This window comes from Balaenoptera acutorostrata, chromosome 7 (genome assembly GCF_949987535.1).
Source record: "Balaenoptera acutorostrata chromosome 7, mBalAcu1.1, whole genome shotgun sequence".
Lineage (NCBI taxonomy): Eukaryota > Metazoa > Chordata > Mammalia > Artiodactyla > Balaenopteridae > Balaenoptera > Balaenoptera acutorostrata.
In genome coordinates this window covers 101,178,147-101,193,839 of record NC_080070.1, presented here as the reverse complement: position 1 = coordinate 101,193,839, position 15,693 = coordinate 101,178,147, and the positions used below count along the sequence as shown (strand labels likewise).

The 15,693-nt window shown below is 37.1% G+C and overlaps 1 protein-coding gene across 1 annotated transcript in view; it reads right to left on the bottom strand.

Annotated features, from left to right (window-relative positions):
* Positions 1–3,858: 3,858 nt before the first annotated feature.
* Positions 3,859–15,693, bottom strand: part of PRKAR2B (protein kinase cAMP-dependent type II regulatory subunit beta) — a 108,530-nt gene continuing 96,695 nt past the window's right edge. The window contains exons 9-11 of the mRNA XM_057550507.1: positions 8,455–8,520; positions 8,188–8,326; positions 3,859–5,784 (exon numbers count right to left, since the gene is read on the bottom strand). Of these exons, the coding sequence (XP_057406490.1) occupies positions 5,651–5,784; positions 8,188–8,326; positions 8,455–8,520 (339 nt within the window). The 3' untranslated portion in view covers positions 3,859–5,650. The remainder of the gene's footprint in view (positions 5,785–8,187; positions 8,327–8,454; positions 8,521–15,693) is intronic.

Below are 15,693 nucleotides of genomic sequence, written 5' to 3'. Positions count from 1 at the left end.
CACTTGCTGTATAGATTCATCACTATTTTTTGAGAACAGATCTCATCTTCTTATCACGTATAAGCACTATCTTATAATTCATTTTGATTCCCTCACGGTGCCAATCACACAAAGGCAGACAGTATTTGTCTCATTAATACACGCCGACTCCTTCGAAGTTACATAGCATATCAAAATGTGTGCTATAGTAATAAAAATATGGAAGATATTTCAGTTCAGCTTTAAAGAGCAATTAAAAGATTTGCCAAAGATGTCTTTACAGGGAACACCTCTCCTAAGATAATTAAGATATTATTTGGCTTTAAAAAATGTCATTCATATACATTTCAAGAATACAATTTTGTAGAGAGTTCCACTTGTATTAAACGTCAGCTTTCGGCCTAAAAGATGCAGTGCAGTTCTAGGGATACAGGGCTCACTCTCTTGTTCCTCAGCAAGGATTGTGGTAGGTTTTAGGGCAGAGATGGAAAATCAGCAGTTAGAAGCAACTCTATCCAAGATTTTGCCTGGGCATATTTACTGCTCATAAACTCACTCAAGGGTTCTACTTTGTAAGTTTTTTTAATGTGAAATAGAAAACATAGAGGGTTTCACTTCTGGGTTGTTACAGTCAAGAGTCAAGGCTGCTTTTGTCCTTTCAGAGACCATTTCCAGCTCACTCTTAACCTTCTGCTTGCACCTAGGAAAAAAAGCCATTTTGTTTTTCCAACTGTGACCAAAGCCAAGTGCCTGATGCACACTGAGGCCAAACATATCGGAGTTTGGAGCAGAAAAAGGTTTACTGCAGGCCAAGCAAAGAGAATGGGGGGCTCGTGTTAAATAAAAAAAAAACCCCAAACTCCCCGATGGGTTTCAGGAAAGAGTTTTTAAAGGCAAAATTTGAGGTGAGGGCACAGGGTGTGACTTTCTTCTGATTGGTTGGTGGTGAGGTAATAGGGCGGGGCTTCAGGAATCTTGAGCTCAGCCTGAAGTTACCATCCTCCACCTGCTTGGGGACCTTAGTTCCTGTAGAAGAACTCAGAGATGTACCAGATTGTTATGTGTATCTCTTCAAGAGGAACCACGACCCTGTCCCTTCTCTGCACTGTTGTTTCTTTACTGCTTTTTCTTTCTTCTCATTCCCTCACTTCCCTAATTAGTAACATTGAATCTGCCCTCTGGAACTCAGGGAAAGTCTAGGAGGCTGAAGCCTTTTCCTACAAACAAGAAACGGGACAGGAAAGGCTTTTGTTGTGTACCCCACAGGTCCTGCTCGTTTCACAATTTAGAGTAATAAATGCGTCTACTTTAAAGACTCAGTTATAATTGGTACTAACAGAACATTTCAGTTATTACATTTTGCAGTGGCGTTTTAATCTTTTTGGAAAACGGCAAGACCCAGTTGTGGTTAAATCAGAATCTGGGAACAACACCTAACAGGTGGCCTTTCATTTTGAAGGTGGAGACAATTACCTCCACATCATCCACCATCACATCTTCCCTTATATAAATGTTACATGCTTCTTCAGGATTTCCTAGGCAACTTTAAATTTACAAATTTAGAGCATAAAAAAGGGACAGGAATACCCAGATCTGTTGGTCAAGTAGTTTTCCTTGGAAACTTTATACACATTTCTCTATATACTAGGCTCAATAACATCACTATTGAGAGAATATGTGTGGACAAAAAAACATTACCTACCATTTCAGTAAACAAAGAATGTTGCCTGCCCTCAAGCCAGCAGCCACGGTGCCACCCATACCGGTGCGCCCTGAGGGGAATTCAGGATGGAGAAAAACAGGATACCGGCTCTAGATAGTTAAGATATATATCAGAGGAATAATTTCAATGAGCCCAGACTCTTGCATCTCCCCATACATAGAAAAGCACTAAAATCATTAACTTGAGATCTTTTTGTGTGTGTGTGTGTGATTAGCAGTAATCTTTTGATGTTTGACTACATTTTTGTTTTTTCAGCAAAAATTCCTATATATCCTGGCCCCTCCCTTACCTCTTTGGAACAGTCCCTCAGAGCTAGCTGAGAGGCTGTTTCCTGGGCTGTAGCCCTCAGTAAGGTCCCCACATAAATATATTAATATCTCACAACTTTTAGGCTGTGTGGAGTTTTTTTTCTGTTGAAGTGACAGACCAAGAATTGCAGGAGGAAGCAAGAGATCTCGATTGCCCATGAGTTCTGCCATGGATGCACAAAGTAAATGATTTTGATGGAATCATTGATTTTTCTCACTTATACAAATGGGATTGATTTAAACTCTCATAATTATTGTTGGGCACACAAGTCCTCCACAAACACCTGGTTTACCTTATTGCTAACATTTCCATTATTCATTTTATTTTCAAGGTGTTTTTTTTTTAAATACCCATAAAAACTAACAACTATATAGTTTCAGTTGCTCAACCAGTTTTGCTGCCTTGAAAAGTATCGTGGAAGAGGTAAGGTTGTCTCAACTCTTTCTCCAATTTCCTTTCTTTTTTTCCTCCAATTTCTTCTCATCAAAATTCTTTCTGATATTCAACATGAGGCTAATATTCAACACTTTTACTTTAGAAGGCAGCATTCCTTATCATTCTATTTCTCCCTTATATATTAATAATCCTGTTTCTCCCTTATGTATTAATAATTCTATTTCTCTCTTAGGCATTAACATTTTATTTAGATATGAGAATCCCTTTTTCAGTTTAAGCTGGATAATACAGCTTATCCAGATGTATTACTTACCACTCTAGGCTTATACATTATTCATATTCTTTAAGAATGCCAAAGACCATCTAGTCCTTGTTACAAATATAACATTTCTTGAAAAAAATTAGGAAAAATTATATCCATATTTTAAAGATGCTTTAGAAAGGAAAAGGACTTAGCACTTAATCCTACGTATTTCAGTAAAATCCAAAATTCCTTGCTTCATGCCCTGTTTCACTTGCAGCATTTTAAATAGTCTGCTAGCCAGGGTTTAAAGAATGAACCAAACACATTCACACAGCATGCGTCACAAGTAGTATTTATGTTAAAGTATATGCACCAAGACTTATATATGCTACCAAATGTAAAATAGATAGCTAGTGGGAAGCAGCCGCATAGCACAGGGAGATCAGCTTGGTGCTTTGTGACCACCTAGAGGGGTGGGATAGGGAGGGAGGGAGGGTGGGAGGGAGACGCAAGAGGGAGGGGATATGGGGATATATGTATACATATAGCTGATTCACTTTGTTAAAAAGCAGAAACTAACACTCCATTGTAAAGCAATTATACTCCAATAAAGATGTTTAAAAAAAAATTAAAAAATAAAGTATATGCACCAAGCCCTAGTTCATATTGACAGGCAGGACACACACACACACACACACACACACACACACACACACACACACATGCATGCACACATGCACACTCTCTCTCTACATAAAGGGAAGCACCTTTGTGTTAAAAGAGTGTCCTCCCAGAATTCTTAGCAACATAATGCATCCTTGAATGAAACATCAACAGAGAATTTCCAAATAGTAAGGACTCTTGGTCAGTGATTAAATAATGGCATCCACAACTCAAACTTGGGGTGTTTTAATTACTTTAACACATAAATTCCCTAGTGTGCTAGATTTACTTGGTTATTCTAAATGGACAAATTAGTCTGTAACATACCACAACTATTTAAATCACATATGACCAATAGTTAAGATTTTTAAAAACCTACTGCCCTACAGAACCATACTTCCTTGCTGCATGATGCCCAGGGCTTACCTTTCACATATGCTGTATCTCTGTCATGCTTTTCACATAGTACAATGTGCACTATGGAAGTCACATTAAAGAAACAAGCGGAAAAAAAAAAAAACTCATTGAAAACACTTTATTATAAAAGTGTGCTTTATTATAAGGAAATTTTAAATATAACCAACAATACTGAAAATAATATAACTGGCATTTACAGCCTTGGTCAGAGTTCTTTATTAAACAGGCATTTGTAGTTAACATTCAGCTTATGCAACAAAACAGGTAACTTGAAAAAGTGAATAAAGTTGAGAATACAGAATGATGAACGAGGAATTCGGGGTTCTTTGTGTTTTTTGTTTAGCAGACATGGCTTTTAAAATCTGAAATAGAAAACAAGTCCTCTTCATGTAGTAAGCTCTCTTCCTGCGGGAAAGTTTGCAAAATTGTTAAAACTGTTCCAAAATGTGGCTGAAGGTATACTTTACATACTTCTTATATATACATTATCCGATTAACATATTTTAACCATGTTTTCATTATACAAGCAAGACCATAAACATTCTCTAGTAAGACCACACTAGCCACAGAATCTTTTTACCCATGTATGTATTTCTTTGAAACATGTTTCCCAAAATGAAATTGCTCATTTAAAAGGGAACAACTGATTAGAATTAACCTCTCTAGACGATGGGGTCATGTAGGCCTAGAAATCATGTAAGAATATATTCCTTTGGTTGAATATAATTCATTTTATGTAGCAGAATAATAAGCATGTCAATTGTCAACAAAAATCTATTCAGTTGAGTTCATTCTGCACTTTTGAGAGTCTACATTAAAGCAAGTGGCAAGGCCTAATGGTATATTGGGAATGGACAGAAATTCCTTTTATCTTTATATATGTCTTACTTATAAAAACTTATTTCTCCCACCTTGGAGGAAACCCCTGGGAGCATATGTCTGCAAAGGACTGTATTATGTACATCTAGTGAAGAACAAAGAGATATCTTAAGGGCATGTTGATAAGGACCCCAAATATTTTTGGTATAGGAGACTTTTTTTAGCATATATAATAAGATCTTAGGCTTTCAGAAGACAACAAATAAGTTTAAAGAGCATTTAAAAATATTTGTGACATTAAATGTCAAACTCAAATTTTTAAAGATAACAAATACAGAGAACTGCAAAATGGAAAAAGGAAGCATAGATAGATGCTTTATGAGGAAAATAATGACCTTTCATCTAAAAAGAGTCTTCCCTATTATTGTAATGACTAAACTGCCTGCCCTTAAAACCACTGGAATATGTAGGTTACTGACATTATGCCAAAGAAGTCAAAAGGTACATTATTGCAAAAATAGAAAAGGTTTTAAAATTGCATATGATGTTTTATACCATTTCACCAATAGGCCAAGGCCAGTACATAACTTACCAAGCCAGAAAAACTTGAAAACAAACATTCCTAAATTGTACGTACTATATATAGTGAGTTGTAAAAAGAATGTGATGCCATGCTGTATAGCATGATTCACTGCCAAGTTCCCTCTTACATGGGCGTAGTCATAACATATCAATCTGAGTGAGTCAAAATGAACACACATTGCCTATGACAACATCCTTTAATTATCTTCTTAAACACAGATACTTCCAGTATATTATAATCATCTGAATAAACCTTTCAGTCAAATCATAATTTTGTGGAGTAGAAAGTCATTTTATCAGTATGTCGATATTTTTTTGATCTACTCTTTTAGAAAGTGATGTTAAAGCCTATTGACTATTAAATCACTACTCTGTTTACTGATACACTGTAAATGTAAAAAAAGGAAAAAACCTGAAATCACAGAAAATGCTTGGCATCTACACAAACACATTCTCAGTGGACTAACCACTACTGTGTAATTTTGTCACTATAGGTCTTCTTGCTCCATACTTTTGCTTCATGCAGTGGGTTCAACAATATCCATGTTTGTTCCAAACAGGGCAACTAATTGTTCTTCATAGGTAGCGATGTTCCTTTTCATAATTTCCATGCAAGGTCCCAAAAGCCTTTCAAATGCTTGCACATCCATGGCTAAGAAGCGGGGAGAATAAAAGAAAAATAACATTCTTTGCAAATCTGCAGAATTTCTAAGTCATTTATGGTATCTATTCTGCATATGACAATGACGCAATGGCATTTTTAGATAAATATCAGATACAAGGAAAAGGCATAAAGATAAAAACATTCCACTTCAAAAAGGAAGCAGCCAGTGTCCCTTGGCAGTATCATGTCCTATTGGAGGTTCCTGATCCAGGTTAAAAGAATGAGGGACTGTTATGTCAAGACCTTGGAATTTTAAAAATAAATTGGTTTTGATGTCACCACCTTAGTAATATGAACTCAAGGGCGGCAAGGGAGTGCTTTCTATCTTGTTTTCCCTTCTCAGTGTTTACGATGCTATGCTGTGAAGAATCCAAATGTTACCTTTTATGATTTTTATTCTTTCATACTATGGTCAATTCAAAACGGCAGCCAAAATAATGATTTTATCCACTGTGTAAGTATGTGCTCTATGTCGCTTAGCTTGCCTATCTCGAGCATTTTCTAAAACTGAATTTATAATATACACATGAAAATATCATACTATCATACAAATACAAATTAAAATACTTTTTTTTTTTGCCTCTCTAATTTGCAGAAGTAAAAAAGGCAATGTTGACAATAGAGTGAACAGACATTCTTGCACTGCTGATACATGTAAATAAGTACAAATAAAAGTGATCTCACAATATATATCAAAAACCATAAAAAGAAAACCCACTTCCAAAAAGCATTTCTCAGGAAAAGTCCTATATATGGAAAAGTAGTCTCCACATACAGCCACACAAAAAAGCTCTCCCCCCACCCCCAAAAATGGAGCCAAAACTCCCAAAATTATTTAACAGTGGGGAATGATTAAATAATTCATAATGTGTATATTTACCTAATGTTACAGTCTGATGCAATAAATGAGAAACTGCCTAAGCTATAATGGATGAAAAAAAGCAGTTTACAAAACTGTTTTAAAACAGAAAACCCATACAAATAAAAAAGATGAGAAGGAATTATAATAGGATGTGGAAATTGCTGGGTGGTGGTGGTATCGGGTGACTCTTACTTTTTCCTACCTTTTCTGTATTTCTCAAATTTAATGTGAATATAATAATTTATTATAGAAAAAAATTAATGGGATTTCACTCACATCGCCTTTACTCCTACTGTCTAATACCTCTACTCAGGGAAATTACCTGTCAGCTTCTAATTGTCTTCTTTTTCATCCAAGTATAACCCTTGATTAATATTATATTATTTAAAAAAAAAAAAAAGTAAATTCTCTAAGAAAATTCTGAGGATATTTGCAAATCTTAAGAACATCGAAGCTAAATTTATGCTACTGAACTATGGATGAAGAGCACAGAGTGGCTAATTACTTTTGAATCATTTCCTTGAAGAAAATGTCACCTAGGGACTTCCCTGGTGGCCCAGTGGTAAAGAATCCGCCTTACAATGCAGGGAATGCGGGTTCCATCCCTGGTCAGGGAACTAAGATCCCACATGCCGCAGGGCAACTAAGCCTGCACGCCACAGCTACTGAGCTCACGCGCCACAACTAGAGCCCGCGCGCTGCAAACTACAGAGCCACGTGCTCTGGAACCCATGCGCCACAACCAGAGAAGAGAAAACCCACACGCCACAACTAGAGAGACGCCCGCGCGTCGCAACGAAAGATCCTGTATGCCACAATGAAGAACCCATGCGCCGCAACTAAGACCCGGCACAGCCAAAAACAAATAAAAATAAATAAATAATAAAAATAAATCTTTAAAAAAAGAGAGAAAATGTCACCTATGCTGATATCTCCTGAATTATATTTTTCATTATTAAACTAAGTTATGTCTCATATATAAAATCTGAGCTATATATAGATGTCTTCTAGCTGAAGATGGCATTTCTGCTGAGCTGCTGTGTGGTACACAGAAGTAATAAACAGCTGAACAAGATTTTATTGTGCTCTGACAAGCTTGAACCTTTGATTCCTAGTACAAGATGAGTAAGTATTCCTACAGACATTCCAGCTTTCCCTTCAAAGCTTAGTGTACCTTATAAAAATGCTGTTTGAGCCTTCTTTTTTTTGAGGAACACAGTGTATGTTGTTTATTTTAAAAATTCGATATAAAACTTGGTACTCAGGATTCTTATTTTAACAACATACTAAAATGTTATTTCATGCCTATAAAGAAGAACACAATATATAAGTGTGTGAAAATTTTTAAAGGAACAAAGTTGGCTTCTACAAATCGACTTTATAATGCAATGAATCCTAACCTTGTTGTATTTCGTGGGGACCATAAAACTTGTGAACCCAGTAAGAAAATCCGTACAACATGAATACGTACAATGCAGACAGAACGATTTCAACCAGGGCAAGCATGCCCAGGGCTGCATGAGTCCTACCTAAACATTTGACGGTCCCGATGGCGTGTGCGGAAGCAGCTCGGGGCTTGTTAGTTACCAGAGCAAGTTCTCCGAAGTACTGTCCCCGAGAGCACCGAGCGATTTCTACTGCACCATTCTCCTCTGCCTCTGACTTACCCTGACAAGGTGATGGAAAGTATTAACTTTGACTCAGTTTAAGAAAAATAAAAGTTAACCTTAGTCTAAACATCAGAAGGAAAATCTATTATGTTTCTTGCTAATATTTCATGGATTTTTAGGACTTACCTTCCTTTTCATGGTAATTTTCACTTCTCCAGATTCTACAATGAAAAAAGAATCAGCCAAGTCTCCCTATCAGAATAAAACAAAAACCGAGGGTGAAAATGCAAGTTTAGCTGACGGCAATCCTGGTGCCCATCAGGCCCCTGAAATCAATCCCACCATGATTTGCCTGAAAGGTGAAACCCCACAGGAGCAGGCTATGTCCCCTTCTAAGTTGAGACATTAAGATCAACAATTACATTGTAACAATTTCGTTTGTAAAAAATTATCTGAAATGATATACTATCTAGCATGGTATTTCTGCTAAAACTAGCCAAGAAAATACGGCAAATAACACTGAGGTAAGAATTTTGCCTGAACTGCAGTCTGGATAAAGCACATACATAGTTAGAAATGCTAGCACCGTTTCCCAGCAGCATTGCCTCTGTCAGCTGCTCCTATGCTAAAACGTGCCACTCTGTGTGTCCTAATCTACAAGCATGAGCATGGTGACCTGAGATAACCCAGCGACTCCCAAAGAGAAGAAAGCAAACAGACTTCTTAGGGAGCAGTATGTGTGGGCCCAGATGTCTGTCCTGCACCTGGCTGGGAACCAAGCTCTAGATGCCAGTTTACTGACAAGCCACCTCAAGGCCCCAAAAAGACTTCTAAAAGAAAGTGTTGCCATTTCTAACTACACATAGCCATGTTCTCGTTTTGGGTTTTAAACAAACTGCCTTCACTTCCAATGATGCCTTCTGAATTAAGTACAGTAGTATAATTACGGAAGATAGCAGATACTGACTTTCCTAAGCCTCTCGAAGTGATTCTGGAGAAACTTAGGTATTTCAGAACTCTTTAGTACAATTCAAGAAATACCGTATCAGATTATATCACAAGGAATGTTGAGTCTTGATTATACTATACTGTAGTGCAGACCTGTATGTTTATAAATGCTTAAAAGACAACTATTATCTAAAGACACCTTTAATAAACTCTAAGTATAGTATACATATCTCCTTTCCCTTACCTTTATATCAGGTTTTCATAAGAGCTTCATGTTAAAATTTCAAGTATCTTAAATCATAATAGGTCTATCGACAGCCATGTAATTTTGTTTTCAAAACGTGCTCAAATTGCATGTAAAACTAACGAATTAAGTCCTGCAGGTTGTGCCAACGTCACTTTCCTAGGTTTGATTTTGTACTAGCGATGCCAAGATGCACTGGGAGAAACTGGGTGAAGAGTTCATGGGACTTTTTGCAGCTTCCTGTGAACCTATAATTATTTCCAAGTAATCTAAAAAAAATCATTTCAAAAGTGCTCTATACTTTGCGGTTTTTCAATTTATATCATAGACCCTCAGCCTTGTTCTCTAATTTGTCTCTACGTCGTCCCAATCCCTGACTGCACTAATCTGTATGCATGTGGGAAGTGTGGGAGGATTGATTACTTGTTTATTTGCCTTCTAAAAGTTATTTTAATAACTTTATTTTATTTTATTTTTCTTTATTCCTTTCTTTTTTTCTCCCTTTTCTTCTGAGCTGTGTGGCTGACAGGGTCTTAGGGCTCCGGCCAGGTGTCAGGCCTGTGCCTCTGAGGTGGGAGAGCCGAGTTCAGGGCATTGGTCCACCATAGACCTCCCAGCTCCACGTAATATCAAATGGCAAAAGCTCTCCCAGAGATCCCCATCTCAACACTAAGACCCAGTTCCACTCAACAACCAGCAAGCTACAGTGCTGGACACCCTATGCCAAACAACTAGCAAGACAGGAACACAACCCCATCCATTAGCAGAGAGGCTGCCTAAAATCAAAATAAGGTCACAGACACCCCAAAACACACCACCAGATGCAGTCCTGCCCACCAGAAAGACAAGATCCAGCCTCATCCACCAGAACACAGGCACCAGTCCCCTCCACCAGGAAGCCTACACAACCCACTGAACCAACGTTAGCCACTGGGGGCAGACACCAAAAACAATGGGAACTACAAACCTGCAGCCTGCAAAAAGGAGACCCCAAACACAGTAAGTTAAGCAAAATGAGAAGACAGAGAAACACACAGCAGATGTAGGAGCAAGATTAAAACCCACCAGACCAAACAAATGAAGAGGAAATAGGCAGTCTACCTGAAAAAGAATTCAGAGTAATGATAGTAAAGAGGATCCAAAATATTGGAAATAGAATGAAGGAAATACAAGAAACGTTTAACAAGGACCTAGAAGAACTAAAGAGCAAACAAACTGTGATGAGCAACACAATAAATGAAATTAAAAATTCTCTAGAAGGGATCAATAGCAGAATAACTGAGGCAGAAGAACGGATAAGTGACCTGGAAGATAAAACAGTGGAAATAACTACCACAGAGCAGAATAAAGAAAAAAGAATGAAAAGAATTGAGGACAGTCTCAGAGACGTATGGGACAACATTAAACGCACCAACGTTCGAATTATAGGGGTCCCAGAAAAAGAAGAGAAAAAGAAAGGGACTGAGAAAATATTAGAAGAGATTATAGTTGAAAACTTCCCTAATATGGGAAAGGAAATAGTCAATCAAGTCCAGGAAGCACAGAGAGTCCCATACAGGATAAATCCAAGGATAAACATGCCAAGACACATTAATCAAACTACCAAAAATTAAATACAAAGAAAAAATATTAAAAGCACCAAGGGAAAAACAACAAATAACATACAATGGGATCCCCATAAGGTTAACAGCTGATCTTTCAGCACAAACTCTGCAAGCCAGAAGGGAGTGGCAGGACATATTTAAAGTGATGAAAGGGAAAAACCTAAAACCAAGATTACTCTACCCAGCAAGGATCTTAAAATAAAGGATTTAAAATAAAGACTATTACAAGAGACAAAGAAGGACACTACATAATGATCAAGGGATCGATCCAAGAAGAAGATATAACAATTACAAATATTTATGCACCCAACATAGGAGCACCTCAATACATAAGGCAAAAGCTAACAGCCATAAAAGGGGAAATCGACAGTAACACAATCATAGTAGGGGACTCTAACACCCCACTTTCACCAATGGACAGATAAACCAAAATGAAAATAAATAAGGAAACACAAGCTTTAAATGATACATTAAACAAGATGGACTTAATTGATATTTATAGGACATTCCATCCAAAAACAACAGAATACACTTTCTTCTCAAGTGCTTATGGAACATTCTCCAGGATAGATCATATCGTGGGTCACAGATCAACCCTTGGTAAATTTAAGAAAATTGAAATTGTATCAAGTATCTTTTCCGACCACAATGCTATGAGACTAGATATCAATTACACGAAAAAAATCTGTAAAAAATACAAACAAATGGAGGCTAAACAATATACTACTTAATAACCAAGAGATCACTGAAGAAATCAAAGAGGAAATCAAAAAATACCTAGAAACAAATAACAATGAAAACATGACGACCCAAAACCTATGGGAGGCAGCAAAAGTAATTCTAAGAGGGAAGTTTATAGCAATACAATCCTACCTCAAGAAACAAGAAACATCTCAAATAAACAACCTAACCTTACACCTAAAGCAATTAGAGAAAGAAGAACAAAAAACCCCCAAAGTTAGCAGAAGGAAGGAAATCATAAAGATCAGATCAGAAATAAATGAAAAAGAAATAAAGGAAACAACAGCAAAGATCAAAAAAACTAAAAGCTGGTTCTTTGAGAAGACGAACAAAATTGATAAACCATTAGTCAGACTCATCTTTAAAAAAAAGGGAGAAGACTCAAATCAATAGAATTAGAAATGAAAAAGGAGAAGTAACAACTGACACTGCAGAAATACAAGGGATCATAAGAGATTACTACAAGCAGCTATATGCCAATAAAATGGACAACCTGGAAGAAACAGACAAACTCTTAGAAAAGCACAACCTTCCGAGACTGAATCAGGAAGAAATAGAAAATATAAACAGACCAACCACAAGCACTGAAATTGAGACTGTGATTAAAAATTTTCCAACAAACTAAAGCCCAGGAGCAGACAGCTTCACAGGCGAATTCTATCAAACATTTAGAGAAGAGCAAACACCTATCCTTCTCAAACTCTTCCAAAATATAGCAGAGGGAGGAACACACCCGAACTCATTCTACGAGGCCACCATCACCCTGATACCAAAACCAGACAAAGATGTCACAAAGAAAGAAAACTACAGGCCAATATCACTGATGAACATAGATGCAAAAATCCTCAACAAAATACTAGCAAACAGAATCCAACAGCACATTAAAAGGATCATACACCATGATCAAGTGGGGTTTATCCCAGGAATGCAAAGATTCTTCAATATACGCAAATCAATCAATGTGATAAAACACAGTAACAAACTGAAGGAGAAAAACCATATGATCATCTCAGTAGATGCACAAAAAGCTTTCGACAAAATTCAATGCCCGTTTATGATAAAAACCCTCCAGAAAGTAGGCATAGAGGGAATTTACCTCAACACAATAAAGGCCATATATGACAAACCCACAGCCAACATCGTTCTCAATGGTGAAAAACTGAAACCATTTCCTCTAAGATCAGGAACAAGACAAGGTTGTTCACTCTCACCACTATTATTCAACATAGTTTTGGAACTTTTAGCCATAGCAATTGGAGAAGAAAAAGAAATAAAAGGAATCCAAATTTGAAAAGAAGTAAAGCTGTCACTGTTTGCAGATGACATGATACTATACATAGAGAATCCCAAAGATGCTACCAGAAAACTTCTAGAGCTAATCAATGAATTTGGTAAAGTAGCAGGATACAAAATTAATGCCCAGAAATATCTTGCATTCCTATACACTAATGATGAAAAATCTGAAAGAGAAATTAAGGAAACACTCCCATTTACCATTGCAACAAAAAGAATAAAATACCTAGAAATAAACCTACCGAAGGTGACAAAAGACCTGTATGCAGAAAACTATAAGACACTGATGAAAGAAATTAAAGATGATACAAACAGATGGAGAGATATACCATGTTCCTGGATTGGAAGAATCAACACTGTGAAAATGACTATACTACCCAAAGCAATCTACAATCCCTATTAAATCCCTATTCAATGCAATCCCTATTAAACTACCAATGGCATTTTTCACAGAACTAGAACAAAAAATTTCACAATTTGTATGGAAACACAAAAGACCCCGAATAGCCAAAGCAATCTTGAGAAAGAAGAACAGAGCTGGAGGAATCAGGCTCCCTGACTTCAGACTATACAAGAAAGCTACAGTAATCAAGACAGTATGGTACTGGCACAAAAACAGAAATATAGATCAGTGGAACAGGATAGAAAGCCCAGACATAAACCCACGCACATATGGTCACCTTATCTTTGATAAAGGAGGCAAGAATATACAATGCAGAAAAGACAGCCTCTTCAATAAGTGGTGCTGGGAAAACTGGACAGTTACATGTAAAAGAATGAAATTAGAACACTCCCTAACACCATACAGAAAAATAAACTCAAAATGGATTAAAGACCTAAATGTAAGTTCAGACACTATAAAACTCTTAGAGGAAAACATAGGCAGAAGATCTTATGACATAAATCACAGCAAGATCCTTTTTGACCCACCTCCTAGAGAAATGGAAATAAAAACAAAAATAAACAAATGGGACCTAATGAAACTTAAAAGCTTTTGCACAGCAAAGGAAACCATAAACAAGACAAAAAGACAACCCTCAGAATGGGAGAAAATATGTGCAAATGAAGCAACTGACAAGGGATTAATCCCCAAAACTTACAAGCAGCTCATGCAGCTCAATATCAAAAAGCAAACAACCCAATCCAAAAATGGGTAGAAGACTGAAACAGATATTTATCCAAAGAAGATATACAGATTGCCAACAAACTCATGAAAGGATGCTCAACATCACTAATCATTAGATAAATGCAAATCAAAACTACAATGAGGTATCACCTCACACCGGTCAGAATGGCCATCATCAAAAAATCTACAAACAATGCTGGAGAGGGTGTGGAGAAAAGGGAACCCTCTTGCACTGTTGGTGGGAATGTAAATTGGTACAGCCACTATGGAGAACAGTATGGAGGTTCCTTAAAAAACTAAAAATAGAACTACCATACGACCCAGCAATCCCACTACTGGGCATATATACCCTGAGAAAACCATAATTCAAAAAGAGTCATGTACTACAATGTTCATTGCAGCTCTATTTACAATAGCCAGGACATGGAAGCAACCTAAGTGTCCATCGACAGATGGATGGATAAAGAAGATGTGGCACATACAGACAATGGAATATTACTCAGCCATAAAAAGGAACAAAATTGAGTTATTTGTAGTGAGGTGGATGGACCTAGAGTCTGTCATACAGAGTGAAGTATGTCAGAAAGAGAAAAACAAATACCGTACACTAACACATATATATGGAATCTAAAAAAAAAAAAAAAAGTTCTGACGAACCTAGGGGCAGGACAGGAATAAAGGGGCAGACATAGAGAACGGACTTGAGGACATTGGGGAGGGGGAAGGGGAAGCTGGGACGAAGTGAGAGAGTGGCATGAACATATATACACTACCAAATGTAAAATAGATAGCTAGTGGGAAGCAGCTCCATAGCACAGGGAGATCAGCTCGGTGCTTTGTGACCACCTAGAGGGGTGGGATAGGGAGGATGGGAGGGAGACGCAAGAGCGAGGAGATACGGGGATATATGTATATGTATAGTTGGTTCACTTTGTTATAAGGCAGAAACTAACACACAATTGTAAAGGAATTATACTCCAATAAAGATGTTAAAAAATAATAATAATAAAATAAAATAAAATAATTACTCTTTTCTCAGCCTCACACACCTTGAATCTTGTTTCACATATATTGAAAAAGACAATACTTCAGATAAAGATTACAATACAGTGTAATATTGTGATACAAAAATTACAGAATTTGTTAAAAATCTGTTTAAATCATGCAATCAATGCTTCAAAACTGTAACTAGGAAATAAGGTACTATCGTTGGTATGCTTTAACTGTCTTCATAAATCCTACCTCTTGGTAGGTCTGTTCTAACCAAGATGCGTATGTATTGCTTCTGGTTCCAGTGGGATCTTAGAAAAGCATTAGGGGTTAAAGCGCATGCTGGCCCCTTAGTGCCTGTAGTGCCTGGAAGCCAGTACAGTACATGGTGCAGTGTGTTCCCTTCTTGGTTTATTTCATCAGGAAGCAGCCTCAGGAAGTTTTGCCAATGAACCGATCATGCAAAATTCTACATCTTC